We start from the raw sequence: 14,854 nt of genomic DNA on the forward strand, positions 1-14,854 counted from the left end.
TAGTTTAGTCAACTGACAACAGATCCAGTAATCCTGAGTTTGTTCATCCAGAGTAACAGTACAGGCCTCCTCTGTCGTGTCTGTGTTACAGCAGCGAGTCTGAACAGGCAGATGAAGTGACGACCAGCAGCAAGCGACGCGTGACGGAGGAAGATCTGGGTTTGGAGGACCATAAAAAGAGTCGCGTTGAGGACGGAGAACAGCAGGAGCCGGAGCCGCCGGAGCCTGAAGATCTGCGCGCTGTGTTTAAAGCCGACGGTGTGGAGATCCAGATCGACTTCAGCAAACTGAAGCAGCAGAGCTTTGAGGATGAAGATGATGAAGATCACGGCGATCACTTCTTCATTGGTGAGATTCTCATTTGAGTCCAATATATATAAGCTTGGCAGGGTGACTTTTAAAATTAGGATAGCAATCTTGCGATATGTCTTAAGGATGCTGGGAATTGTTTTTTATATATTGTTGTTACAGGAAAAGACGTTGTTTTAACAAGAATAAAATCTAATTTTCAAGAAAAGATGTAGTTTTAATGAGAAAATATCTTATTTAATGACATTATTACAAGAAAATTATGTGTAAACTAAATAATTATGTCGTTTTAACAACATATTTTATTACAAGTAAAAACATCCCGAAATTACAAGAAAATATGTTGTCTTAATGATGAAATATGTTGTTTTAGCAACGTAATATCTCCTTACTACGAGAGAAGAGGTTGTCTTAACGAGAAAAGATCTTGTTTTAGTGACATATCGTTATTACCAGAAAAGATGTTGTTTCAACAAGAAAATATCTAGTTTTAACGACATAAAATCGCATTATTGTGAAGAAAATGTTTAAAAGAAATAATTGTCGTTTTATTAACAGAAATTTATTTAGAAAAAATTTTGGGTCCCACTGTATATTAAGTGTCCTTAACTACTATGTACTTACATCAAAAAATAAATACAATGTACTTACTGTGTTTATAATGTATTTGAGAACACTTGTGGTGCTCTTGAGTTGGGATAGAGGTTGGTTTATGGACAGGTTTGGTGATGTGGGTAGGTTTAAGGGTGGGTTAAGGTGTAAAGGATGGTTGACAGTGTATTTACCAATGTTATTATAGAAGTTAATTACAGATGTAATTACATACATGTATTTAATCAAGCATAAGTACACAGTAAATACATGTATTCACACAATAAGCACATTGTAACATAATTAACTCCTGTGTAAGTACATATTAGTTAAGGCCACTTAATATAAAGTGGGACCAAATTTTGTTTAAATGAAATACCTTCTTATTAATATGAGAAAAGCAGCAGTTTTAACAAAAAATTGCAGTTTTATTGACATATTATCTTGTTATTATGAGAAACTTGTAAAAGTAATAGATTACAATCTTGTACTATGTCTTGAAGGTGCTGTATCATTAAATTTATCGTTATTACGAGAAAAGATGTAGTTTAAATGAAATAACATCTCATTATTATGAAAAAATATGTAATTTTAACAGAATAATTATGTTGTTTAATGACTGAGTATTTCATTATTACGAGAAAAGATCTAATTTTAACTGCATATCTCATTTTTAGGACAAAATATGTTTTTGACAAAAATAAATCTTGTTTTAACTACATTAAATCTCTTTATTATGAGAAAAGACGTACTTTTAATGAGAAAATATCAGATTTTAACAACAGAATATCTCATTATTATGAGACAAATGTAATTTTAATGAAAACAAATCTTTTAATTACGAGAAAAGATGTCTTAACGATAAAATATATTATTTTAACTAAATAAAATCTCATTATTACAGAAAAAGATGTCATTTTAACAAGAAAATATCTTATTTTAACAAGAATAAATCTCGTTATTACCAGAAAACATGTCTTATTGAGAAAATATCTTGTTTTAATGACATAAAATCATTTTTTGAGAAGATATGTTGGTTTAATGAGAGAATATCCTGTTTGAACAACACAAAATAACACAAAAAAGATGTTGTTTTAACGAGAATATATCTAGTTTTAATGATATAAAAACTCGTAATTGCGAGTAAAAATGTTTTTATGAAATAATTACATAGAAAAAAAACTTAATTTTAGCAAAAAACATCACGTAATTAAAAGACATCTTAACGATTAAATATCTTGCTTTCATGACAACATCTTGTTATTACGAGAAAAGATGTCATTTTTACAACATAGTTGAGTGTAAAAAGTAAGATGTGTGTATTGAGTATAACTCCCCTGTCTGCTCTGTAACGTTAGTATTGATGGTCCTGTATGTTGTGCTGTCCCGCAGACTGCACGCCGCCTCCAGCCGCTCCGTTCAACCACCGCGTGGTGTCCGCAAAACCCCACCAGATCAGCACTTTCTACACCATCAACCAGCAGGAGGTTCTCGGAGGGTAAGGGTTATTTTCTCACCGCTGGAATGATTTCTCAGAACAGAATGTTTTAAATAAATGCAGGCTCTGTCGTCCGCTAATCCCCTCAAAGGCTAATTGCGTAACGCTACAGCCGCTCTCCCTCCACCCATTCATAACTTCAGAGTCGAGCCAGTTATTTATACATGTGAAATGGTAGCTCGGCGGCAGCTGGACGCTAATCACTAGGTGTTAATCTGCCTCTTCACTGGGAATGTTCTTCTTGTTGTTCATAGACTAGTGTCTGATAAATATGACACCGGCTGCTGCATCACCACTGTGTCCCTGCAGTGCTTCCTGCTGTGTCCTTATAAGGTCATTTTGCATAATCAGGTCTCCGGACACTTAAGCCACACTTAAGACGTTTAAATGTCACTGCAGGCCACTAAATGTCAAAGTGAGCGTCTGCAGGATCTCATCTCAGAGCCAGGAGCGCTTTCTTCTCCATCTTAGCTTGAGGACTCAATCAGCTGCTGCTTCTTTACCTCAATTTCAGTTTTACTGATTTCTAATGTACTTTAGTACTAAACGTAAACAGTAGAAGAAAATATATACTTTTATAATAATAAAATTCAAAGTTGTTCATTTATATTTAGCACCATCAGGATCTCCTGTTTCTGAATCAGTAAATGCATTTGTTTACTGGAGACTCCCTGTGAACGAATCATTTTAATTGGTGAGTCACTACCCAGAGAATCACTCTTAATTGGTCATTTGAATCAGTGAGTCCCTACCTAGAGTCTCACTCTGAACGAATCATTTGAATCAGCGAGTCCCTACCTAGAGACTCACTCTGAATGATTCATTTGAATGCGAGTCTCTACCTAGAGACTGACTCTGAACAAATCATTTGAATCAGCAAGTTTCTACATGGAGACTCCTCTGATTTAATCATTTAAGTAAGTGAGTCACTGTCTAGAGAACCATTCTGAATTGGTCATTTGAATCAGTGAGTCTCTACTTGTAGACTCTGAACAGATCATTTGAATCAATGCGTCTCTACATAGAGAATCACACTGAATTGATCATTTGAATCAGTGAGTTGCTACATGGAGACTCACTCTTAATTGATCATGTGACTCAGTGAGTCGCTACATGGAGACTCTTTCTGAATTAATCATTTGAATAAGTGAGTCACTACCTAGAGAACCATTGTGAATTGGTCATTTGAATCAGTGAGTTGCTACACGGAGACTCGCTTTATATTGATCATATGAATCAGTGGAGACTCTGAACAGGTAATTTGAATCAGTAAATTTCTACACAGAGATTCACTCTAAATTGATCATTTAAATCAGTAAGTCGCTACCTAGAGAATAACTCTGAATTGATCATTTGAATCAGTGAGTCACTACCTAAAGAATCACTCTAAACAGGTCATTTGAATCAGCGAGTCGCTACACAGAGACACACTCTGAATAGATCATTTGAATCAGTGAGTCAGTACACAAAGCCTCACTCTGGAATTGGATGCTGGTTTCTATCTTTGAATTGGTGACTATTTCTCCAGTCCAAACTGTTTTACCTTCACTACATTTTAATATTTAGTCTGGGAATGTAGTGAAGTAAAAGTTTGCTGATTTTTCTCAGTGCCTTCATGCTTTTTTGGCTGTTTTGCAGGGGGCGATACGGTCAGGTTCATAAATGCATTGAGAATTCCTCTGGACTGACTCTGGCTGCCAAAATCATCAAAGCCAAGAGTCAAAAAGAAAAGGTACAAAGCAATAACCTGCGCTTTTATTTGTGTGTGTAAATGTAATATTATTTTTAATATATTGCACATTTACTGGTTTAAGTTTACTTTTAATCATGTGACATTATCAACTTACTAACAAGGAAATTAGAAGTAAAGTATTGCACAGACAGAAAAAAAATATATACCCACATAAAAATTCTATAGATTTTTTGAACCACACTATAGTAAAGTGTATTATACTGTATCTACAATACTTAACTGATGAATGCTCCAGCATACTACTAGTAACTATAGTGAACTAATAATTAATACTGTAGTATACTTTAGTTTTTACTATAGTAAACTGAGGTGTGTTGTAGTATAATACACCCTATATTTGTAGAAAACTACAGTATTGGGTCGTTTGTTTATATTAATGTAGTTGTGTTACCATAGCAACTGTGGAATCACCATAGCAGATCAATTACTAAAGTTCTGGTGTAACCATAGCAACTGTAGAATCACCACAACAGAGCAATTACTATAGTTGTTGTGTTACCATAGCAACTGTAGAATCACCACAACAGAGCAATTACTATAGTTGTTGTGTTACCATAGCAACTGTAGAATCACCACAACAGATCAATTACTATAGTTGTTGTGTTACCATAGCAACCGTAGAATCATCAAAGCAGATTAATCACTATAATTGTTGTGTTACCATAGCAACTGCAGAATCACAACAGATCAATTGCTATAGTTGTGTTACCGTAGCAACAGTAGAATCACCACAACAGATCTGTTAGTTGTTGTGTTACCATAGCAACTGTAGAATCATCAAAGCAGATTAATTACTATAGTTGTTGTGTTATCATAGCAACTGTAGAATCACCACGACAGATCAATTCAAGTACTTGACTATAGTATGGTTCTAAAACACTACAGTATTTACCATAAATGACTCTAGTTTGTGTCATGTGGGTGTGCAAAATATATTATAAAATATTACATATAACCCCCCCCAAATCATCACAAATAAGCACATATATATATGTAATATAGTAATATATATATAGTAATATATTAACTATAATGTGATATATATATATGTTCATGCATCATGGTTTGGGCTGATTGTAAATGTGTTTTGTCTGGCAGGAGGTGGTGAAGAATGAGATCCAGGTAATGAACCAGCTCGACCACGCTAACCTGATCCAGCTCTACGCAGCCTACGAGTCCAGAAACGACATCATCCTCGTGCTGGAATAGTACGTGCTTTTCATTGCTTCATAATTATCGTTAGTTGTGACGGCAAAACTTATCATTGATCTATTGAGTAATATTAACTAGCAGCATGTCCTGACTACACTGCTTTCCTTGGAGTGTTTGTCTTGTTTCAAGTCCAAATATCAAACAATTCATAAATCAAGAAGCATTTTCTGGACAAGCACAACATATAGTGTTGTTTTCAGAAATAATGAGTCAAAATCAAGCGAGTTTTTCCTAAAAACAAGCAAAATAACCTGACAAATAATCTGCCAATGGGGTTAGCAAGATAATATATAGGATATGTTTTGGTTGTACAATTCTATAATGCATTAATTTAGTTAATTTTATATTGTATTGATTTATTGACTTATTTTTTTATTTTAGTTAATGTTTTTTGTATTGATTATTTTGATGTGTAGTCTGCAATGCTTGTTATTTGTTTATCCAGGACACTCCTAAAACAGACATTACAAATCTCAAGAGGCTTTCCTGCCAAAATATAGGATTAAATAATAAAAAATAAAGACATACACAGATTATTAAATGCATTTTGAGGGTTAAAACGTTGATATTTAATAGTGAGTGTGTCAGTGCTTCAGCTGATACTTAGAGTCTGTTTGGTGAGTGTACCTGTGTGTGTGTGTCCAGTGTTGACGGAGGCGAGCTCTTCGACAGGATCATTGATGAAAACTACAAGCTGACGGAGCTGGACACGGTGATGTTCATCCGGCAGATCTGCGAAGGCCTGCGCTACATGCACAAAATGTACATCCTCCATCTGGACCTGAAGGTACGACATGTGACATGCGGTCAAAAACACACACATCTTAAACGAGACCTATTCTGCCCCTTTTTACACAACCCAGGCTCATTCTGAAAGCGTAGCCCCTGCAAAGTTTCTGGAGACCACAATCAGGAGGTAAGTCAGGCTGTATTTGATTTTTTTTTAAGCGAACACTACGGGACGATGTGACGCCGTTCTTCTTCACGCTCGCCGACTGACAGCTCACCTCTGTGTGGAGGGCTTCCCCGCCGCAACCAGTTTGTCCGGTTAGCTCGTCGTGTTACGTCGGCGGAGCGGAGAGCCAGAGCGGGGAGCCGACCGGGACGACCGGTTTCGAGTTCGGGGAAGAGTGGTTCCAGAAATCAGATGAGACAAAAAACTGAATCCAAAAAATAAAGTGAACAAGTTCGTAACAGTGTCAGAATGCGGTGAATCTAAAAACGCGGTCAAAATCAGACGAGGGCTTTTCTTTTTCTGGACGGCTTTTGTAAATCTTCGCTTGGGTTTAGGGAGGGAAGCGAGCGAGCAGGTGGGCGGGCCATTCGGTAAAACCGGTTGGGTTTAGAGAAGGAGGAGGAGGGTTTTGGGCCGATTGGCCCGTTGCCCTGACTATCATTCGGTCAGTCAGACAAATAGTCGCTCGACAGAGGCCTCTGGCAGCTTTACGCAAGAACAGCGTTCGCACTCGCGAGAGGCGTTCGAGATACGAAAAAGCTTGCATAGCGACCTCTCGCGGATTCGCGAAAACAAAAACTGCACAAATACGTATCTCCCGAGACGTATTTCGCGGTCTTCAGAGACGTCTGCGGGGCTACGTTTCCAGAATGAGCCTGGGTTATTTTTACAAGATGTAAAATAAATCTCTAGAGTGTGTGTGTGTGTGTGTCTGTGTGTGTGTGTGTGTTTGAGCTGAGAACAGCACACAGATAATGTTCTTCAGCTCTCTGAAACTGACCCTTTCAGACTTTGATCCTAATTGTGATGTTTTGGTGACTGTTGCTTTAAATGCAAATGAGATTGTACTCTATTCAGAAGAGGGCGGAGCTACTAATGCCTATGTGTAAGCATAGTGGCAGATTCAAAATCAAGACTAAGGTCCTTTGCCAATGAGGGGGAGATGGGCACTAGTGGGCGGGGCTTTCCCTCTCTGATGACACATACAAAGGGAGAATGTCCATCAAAGTGTTTCTGCAGACTGATTTCATCACGCCTTAATAAAACCAACACAACTCATTACTGATGACCATTAGAAGCTCGATATATAAACACATCGCCGACACACAACTGGGTTTAAAGCCTGCTTAAAAGTCATTTTGGCATAATAGGTGCCCTTTAAAAATACAGGAGGAACTAGTGGATGAAGGAGGTATTGCAGTCCAAATTTAAAACATTGGAAAGTTGTCGTTTTTTCTTCGACGACAGCTTGACGCACACTCAGGTTGCCAGATTGACGACACAAACAGAAGCGAGCAGGCTGCTGATGATTGAGTCCTGTTCCATGTCCACATCGAAATGCTATTGGCTGTTTTTTAAAAAAGAGGAGGAGCTACACTATGTCCCACCCTCTCTTCATGTATTGGTTGAGATTACGTTAAACATAGAATAAAATACACATTTCAAAGCACTTCATGGGGCCTTTAAATATCTGCAAGCATTTATTCAGTTTCCTTCAGCTCAGTCCCTTTATTCATCAGGGGTCCTCACAGCGCAATGACCCAACAACTATTCCAGGATATGTTTTACACAGCGGATGCAGTTTCAGCAGCAACACACACACATTCATTCACACTCATTCATACACACACACACACACACACACACACACACACACACACACACACACACACACACACACACACACAGCTTAGTTGATCAGTTCCCCTATAGCGCATGTGTTTGGACTGTGGGGGAATCCGGAGCACCCGGAGGAAACACACACCAACACAAGGAGAACATGCAAACTCCACACAGAAACACCAACTGACCCAGCTGGGACTTAAACCAGTGACCTTCTTGCTGTGAGGCCACAGTGCTAACCACTGAGTCACCATATAATATGCATTTTTAATGCACATAAAAACATCATGCAATTGCCTTACACAGGTGAGTGGGCTTGATAAACCACCTGTAGAAAACAAACTCTTTCAACTCTCTGACACTTTAACACACACTTGCACCAGCTTTTGCACCAGACACTTTTTTACAATCACTCCATATCTCAAAAATAATAAAAAACACTGTGCATTTATGAAGTGTGCCTCATACTGGTGAGTGGGTTTGACAAACCACCTGTAGAAACACTTTTCTCTCTCCAAAAAAACAAACAAAAAACTGGCATTTAATTCTCTGAGCACAAACAGTTCCTTAGTATAATCAGCACTTGTGTGTATTGCTTCTTGTTGAACACTGAAGTCCTCCTCACATGTGTGTCACTTTGGTGAAAGCTTCTGTTTATATTTGTAAAGGTCATGTCCTGTGTGTTTGTGTGTGTCCTGCAGCCGGAGAACATTCTGTGTGTGAGCAGAGTCACTAATAAAGTCAAGATCATCGACTTCGGCCTCGCCAGAAAGTAAGTCTCATCTTAAACATGAGAAGTGCTGGTGTGATGAGTTACACCTCTCCTACTTGGAGTTTTGAGTCTTGTTTCTAGTCCAAATATCTAAAAAATCTTAAATCAAGAAACATTTCAAGCACAAAATATTGTATAGTTTTCAGAAATAATGAGTCAAAATTAAGTGAGTTTCCCCTTAAAATTCATAAAGATAATGGATCATGTGAGAAAGAGTCGATGTAGATTTTAGTGTGAACTAACCCTTTAATTGTCAGACACAGTATATTTAGAGAAGTCATTGAAATACGGCTTTAATGAGATGTAATAATGATGTTTCTGAAGTGTAATTGAGGATTATTATCGTCTCTGTCAGGTATCAGCCCAGAGAGAAGTTACGGGTTAATTTCGGCACGCCGGAGTTTCTCTCTCCTGAAGTGGTCAACTATGATTTTGTGTCCTTCAACACAGACATGTGGAGTTTGGGCGTCATCACGTACATGCTGTGAGTCTTGTGTGTGTGTGTGTGTGTGTGGAGGATAGTGAGTAAAATATGTTTATATTGGCTTCAGAGAAGCTTTAAAGCATAAAAAGTAATTTATTTTAAGCTTTAAACAATGAACAATACTAATACCAGCATTTATTGTTTACTATTTATTAAATTAATTAATAAATATCAGTTATAAATATATAATAGTAAAAATAAACCTTTTCTCATGCATTAATAAAACTAACATTAGTTAATGCACCGTGAGTTAACATGAACTGAGCTTATTTTCACTTAAAAATGTGAACAAATATGAATAAATCCTGTCATAAATGTGTTATTCATGGTTAGTTCATGTTAGTAAATGCGTGATCTAATCTGACCTGATCATTTCTCAGATTGACTAGTCATTTCAGAGTAAATGGGTGTGTTTTTCAGTGTGTGTGTTGTGTGTTTTCTAGGCTCAGCGGTTTGTCGCCGTTCCTCGGGGACGACGATAACGAGACGCTGAACAATATTCTGGCCTGTCAGTGGAACTTCGAGGAGGACGAATTCTCTGAAGTCTCAGCAGAAGCCAAAGATTTCATTTCCAAACTCCTGGTGGTGGATAAAAGGTAAACAGGAGGATAAAACACACATTAAAGGGACGTTTAGCTTTGTTTTTCTGCACTTGATGTGTGTGGAAAGAGTTGAGAAAGAGTCAAAGCAAAAACATTGTTTATTATAAATAGTGTCGATATTTATGAAGGTCAGCACAAGTTTGATAAATGCAGAGCCTAAAATATGAACAAAATGTGAGTATTTTATGTGAAACAGCATTACCTTTTATATTAATTCAATCACGTACTACATGCATTTAAAAACACATAAAACTGTTGTCAATAAAAGGGAGCGTTAGAAGAGTTTTGACATTCAAAAGCAAAGAAAAATATATGCAAAAAAAAAAAAAACGATATATATATATATAATATAATATAATATAATATAAAATATATATTGCATTACATAATATAATGTATTAATTTTCTTGTTCCCAAAACAAATATTTGTGTAATAAAAAAGGTTATAATAATATGTTTATATAAAATTTATTAAAATGTTTATGTTTTTGTATTATTATTATATAAAAGGCAATTACGACTGTTTGTAGCTTTAGTGTTAATTCTTCAACTTAAATTTTATTTTTTATTTTTATTATTATTATTCTATAAGAACATTTTTTGTTATTTTAATATTCATATATTTTTTCTTTGTAAAAAACTATTACATTTTTAATACATTTTCCTTGTAAAAAAACTATGAATATTCCAGTAAAAAAAATGTTTGTAAATTAATTAATGTGTTCTGTAATATTATTATATAAATGGCAAAATTACTATTAAATATATAAAATTATTTCAACATTTATATAATTATTTTACTATTTATATAATAATTTTTCATTCTAGAAATCAAGTATTTAAATTAACAATTGTTTCTGTGATAAACAATAGTTTTAAATAAATTAGTAATTTCTTTGTAAAATTATTACATAAATTGCAATTACTATTAAATATGCACAATGATTTTAACATTGATAAAATCATTTTACTTATTATATAATAATTTTGTCTAAAATTTTTTTACAAACAATTAATTCTGTATTAAAAATAGATTTAAATGAGTTAATATGTTTATTTTTGTAATATTGTTATAGAAATGGCAATTACTATTTGTATACTTTAGAGTTACAGTGTTGTTCTCTTTCTCTTTTTTATTTGTTATTATATTACAAAATAATAATTATATAATAATAATAATAATAATTATTATTATTATTATTATATAATAAATATAATAATAAACAATAAATAAATAAATAAATAAACAAACAAATAAATAAATACAAATAAATAATAATAATAATAATAATAATAATAATGATAATAATAATCATAATTATTATTTTTACCAATTTCTGCTTGTTTTTTAATGAAATGATACACAAATGGAAAAAGTTGCATGTCTTTCTGATGTAGTGATGTATAGTCCAGTATAGTGGTATTCCATGTCTTGTTTCTGTGCGTGTGTGTGTGTGTGTGTGTGTGTGTGTGTGTGTAGTTGGAGAATCGGAGCGACAGAAGCACTCAGGCACCCGTGGCTGTCAGACGCAGCGGTTCACTTCCGTCTGCATGAAAGGGTAAAACTTTATACATTAAATTATATCTCATCACACAGAGTTCATGCAGTATCTCTCAGCTAACACATTTATTTGTTTTTTTAAATAAAAGTTGCTTGTTTGGTTTTGTTATACAGAAAAATAAGTGCCGCTCGCGCAGAAACTCCTGTCTGCCTCCACCAGAGAGTTAATGTAAGTCCACCGTCGATCAGTAATAATCTTTATAATCAAGTCAGGTCAAGTCGAGCTTTATTGTCATCCTGCTGCATGTGTGGACATTTAGAGGAATGAAATGTCGTGTCTCGAAAGACATCAGTGCTACATAAATTAATCATAAATACAAACACAACACTGGATATAAGAGCTATTTAAAAAACTAACTATGCATTACTAACATATACTCTAAAATACTGGACTATACACATAAGACAGACGATACAAGTACTTTTATTTACTATACTATTTTTACCATTATTATATTATGTTACTATAGTTGCCATTTTCACACACACACACACACATTTTAAGTGTGTGTGAGCTTTATTGTTGAATGTTTTCTGTATATATATATATAAATGAAAAAAAGCAGTGATAATATTAATAACACAATATTAAAATTAAATATAAATTTTTAACATTATATAAAAAACTGTATAATATCAGAACATTTGATAATTTTCTTAGCATTTTCATGTCATAAACTGATAAGAATAATCTTGATAATTTGTTTATTATTTTTTACATTTTCAGTTCATAAAAATGATAATATTAATAAATGTGACAACTTGTGGGTCATTAATTATTATATTAAATATTCATACCATTACATCTTTAGCAGTATAATTTCAGTTTTATTTATTTATTGTCTTGAAGTCTAATAATATATAATAATAATTCTTATTATTATTATTAATAATACTAATAATACTACTACTACTACTACTACTACTACTACTACTAATAATAATAATAATAATAATAAACACTTTTTTCTCTATTTTCTGTTTCAGAGGGACCAAGTCTGAGGATTACTGGACATTATATTATATACAGATATATTTCATAAACTGCATTTTCACAGTTTGTTAATGTGTTGTTAGTTGATATTTATTCAGTTATTTACATTGCAAAACATGCTTTTCTTACATTCTTCTGTCTTGTTTCTAAATCTTAAATTTATAAGCATTTCATATTATAATAGCAAAATATTGTGTTGTTTTTAGAAATAATGAGTTTTTGTTAAAAATGAGCACAATCATCTTATTTCAAAGTTACTTATCGATTGGCAGATTATTTTTTCTTTCAAGAGTTCCCACAGATATTGCTTGATAATATTCGGAGAAGGAAGATGAGGGAGCCGTTTTAGGCAGGCTATTTATTGTGAGTTTGGAATAATCTCCTCTGGAAAATAGTTAGTGAAACCTCACTTGTCTTAAAGAAAAACTCTCCTAATTCTGACTCATCATTTCTGAAAACAACACAATATTTGGTGCTTGTCCAGAAAATGCTTCCTGATTTAAGAGTTTTTAGATATTTGGACTAAAAACAAGACAAAAGCTCTAAGAAAGAAAAGCATTTTGCAGAGAACGAAGCATGAGGAATCTGACATGAAGACATTACTTCAGAGAAAACAAAACGAATGCACATACTTGAACCATAAATCAGCTCAAATAATCACTTAAACATCATATTAAAGCCATATACAGATATTTCAGCTCTACGCAAACTCTCGTATTCATATCTTGTGAATTTCAGCAGTTTACATCAACGTTTTATCTCTGCTTCTCAAGACAATCTACAATAATGCTTCAGGATGATGTTTATATTCTGATTATGTCATTATTTATACATGCATTAATGTGTTCTCCTTCAATCTCAACTGTGTTTGAATTCATCTGTGCAACATTTTAGGAACAGAAGAGAGTAAAGACGTCAGAGTAAAATTAAAGAACATTAATGAATCCTACATTAAGGAAAAGTGCTGTGTTATTGATTTTCAAGCCTCTTCAGTATTAAACTGATCCTCGAATATGTAGTATTATATGTGAATCACACAGTAATATGAGAGATTATCCACTCGACTGTTGTCATGAATGTTGTTTTTATGTCTCTGCAAGAATGTAAAGGGATTCAAGGTGTGATTTTGATGGAAAACTTAAAAACAATGGTGTTAAATCTCAAATATACCAATGTTTGTTTGTGTTTTCACTGTTTTGATTGTATGACTTTGCATTATATGCACTTTAGGAGATTATTGGACGATTTTCTGTATTGATGTTAAAGTTTTTAGTTTAAGAGAATGTGTTTTATATGTTAATAATGTCTTTTTCATGTAGTCGTAAATGAAAACAATGTAGAATATATAGGAGAATATAAAAATAAAAGAGATGTCTTACATTTATTTTCCTGTATTTGGTTGTTCTTGCCACAAAAACACAACTCACACATCTGACTTAAGATTTCAAATGTTACAGCCATCATGATGATAATAATTCATTCATTCATTTTCTTGTCGGCTTAGTCCCTTTATTAATCTGGGGTGGCCACAGCGGAATGAACCGCCAACTTATTCAGCACATTTTTATGTAGTGGATGCCTTTCCAGCCGCAACCCATCTCTGGAAAACATCCACACACACATTCACACACACACTCATACACTACAGACAATTTAGCCTACCCAGTTCCCCTATAGCGCATGTGTTTGGACTGTGGGGGAAACCGGAGCACCCGGAGGAAACCCACGCGAACACAGGGAGAACATGCAAACTCCTCACAGAAACGCTAACTGAGCCGAGGATCGAACCAGCGACCTTCTTGCTGTACAGTACACTTTACCTCTTGCCTGGAGGAGGTAAAAGCATGGCTTTCTGAACATTTTTTATTTTTAAATGAGGAGAAAACAGGTCATTATTTTTGATCCTATAATGATTTATCTGACTGTAATGCCCTATGGTTGCCCGAATATACTAAAAGACAGAGATGCTGGATTTGATGGCTATTATTAGTAGAAATAGACAGAAATGATGCAACAGTGTAAAAGAGTGTAATACAAATAAAAGCTCGACTTACTAAAGATCTGTGATGATGAGCTTGTAGATGAGTTTCAGCAGTCTGGAGTCATGATGAAGCAGAACTACGGTCATCTGTGTGTGTGTGAGGGAGAGAGAGAGTTCAAAATCTAATTGTTTTATTGGCATGACTGCAGATTACATCAACAATAGTCATTTTTATAATGCAAACATACATAAAACTATCAGAAATGACATAAATGTGGTAACACTTTTACAATGTGGTTAAATTACTTCATTCATTTTCCTTCAGCTTATACAGTCCCTTTATTCATCAGGGGTCTCCACAGCGAAATGAACCGCCAACTATTCCAGCATATGTTTTACACAGCGGATGCCCTTCCAGCTGCAACCCAGTACTAATGCGTGTTTGTGTTTTGAGTGTGCATGTGTGTTTGAGTGAGTGTGTGTCCAGTAGAGGGCAGCACAGACTCTTTTAGTGCTCCT

At 34.6% G+C, this 14,854-nt stretch overlaps 2 protein-coding genes across 8 annotated transcripts in view; one reads left to right on the forward strand and one right to left on the reverse strand.

Moving 5' to 3' along the window:
• The window catches only part of mylk4a (myosin light chain kinase family, member 4a), a 32,921-nt gene extending 19,183 nt beyond the window's left edge, over nt 1–13,738 (forward strand). For 2 of the 6 annotated variants that reach the window (XM_021466614.3, XM_690132.10), the window contains exons 4-14: nt 92–348; nt 2,293–2,398; nt 4,037–4,130; nt 5,250–5,359; nt 6,009–6,150; nt 8,643–8,713; nt 9,069–9,197; nt 9,641–9,793; nt 11,280–11,358; nt 11,475–11,529; nt 12,348–13,738. In XM_021466614.3, coding sequence (XP_021322289.1) covers nt 92–348; nt 2,293–2,398; nt 4,037–4,130; nt 5,250–5,359; nt 6,009–6,150; nt 8,643–8,713; nt 9,069–9,197; nt 9,641–9,793; nt 11,280–11,358; nt 11,475–11,528 — 1,195 coding nt within the window. In that variant the 3' untranslated portion in view covers nt 11,529; nt 12,348–13,738. Of the gene's footprint in view, nt 1–91; nt 349–2,292; nt 2,399–4,036; nt 4,131–5,249; nt 5,360–5,808; nt 6,151–8,642; nt 8,714–9,068; nt 9,198–9,640; nt 9,794–11,279; nt 11,359–11,474; nt 11,530–12,347 lie in introns of all 6 variants that reach the window. The other 4 variants (XM_073921888.1, XM_021466613.2, XR_012389787.1 and 1 more) reach the window with 3 other exon arrangements.
• The window catches only part of znf1014 (zinc finger protein 1014), a 560,414-nt gene that overhangs the window by 126,764 nt on the left and 418,796 nt on the right, over nt 1–14,854 (reverse strand). The window lies entirely within an intron of this gene.

The sequence above is a fragment of the Danio rerio genome, chromosome 2 (genome assembly GCF_049306965.1).
Source record: "Danio rerio strain Tuebingen ecotype United States chromosome 2, GRCz12tu, whole genome shotgun sequence".
Classification (NCBI taxonomy): domain Eukaryota; kingdom Metazoa; phylum Chordata; class Actinopteri; order Cypriniformes; family Danionidae; genus Danio; species Danio rerio.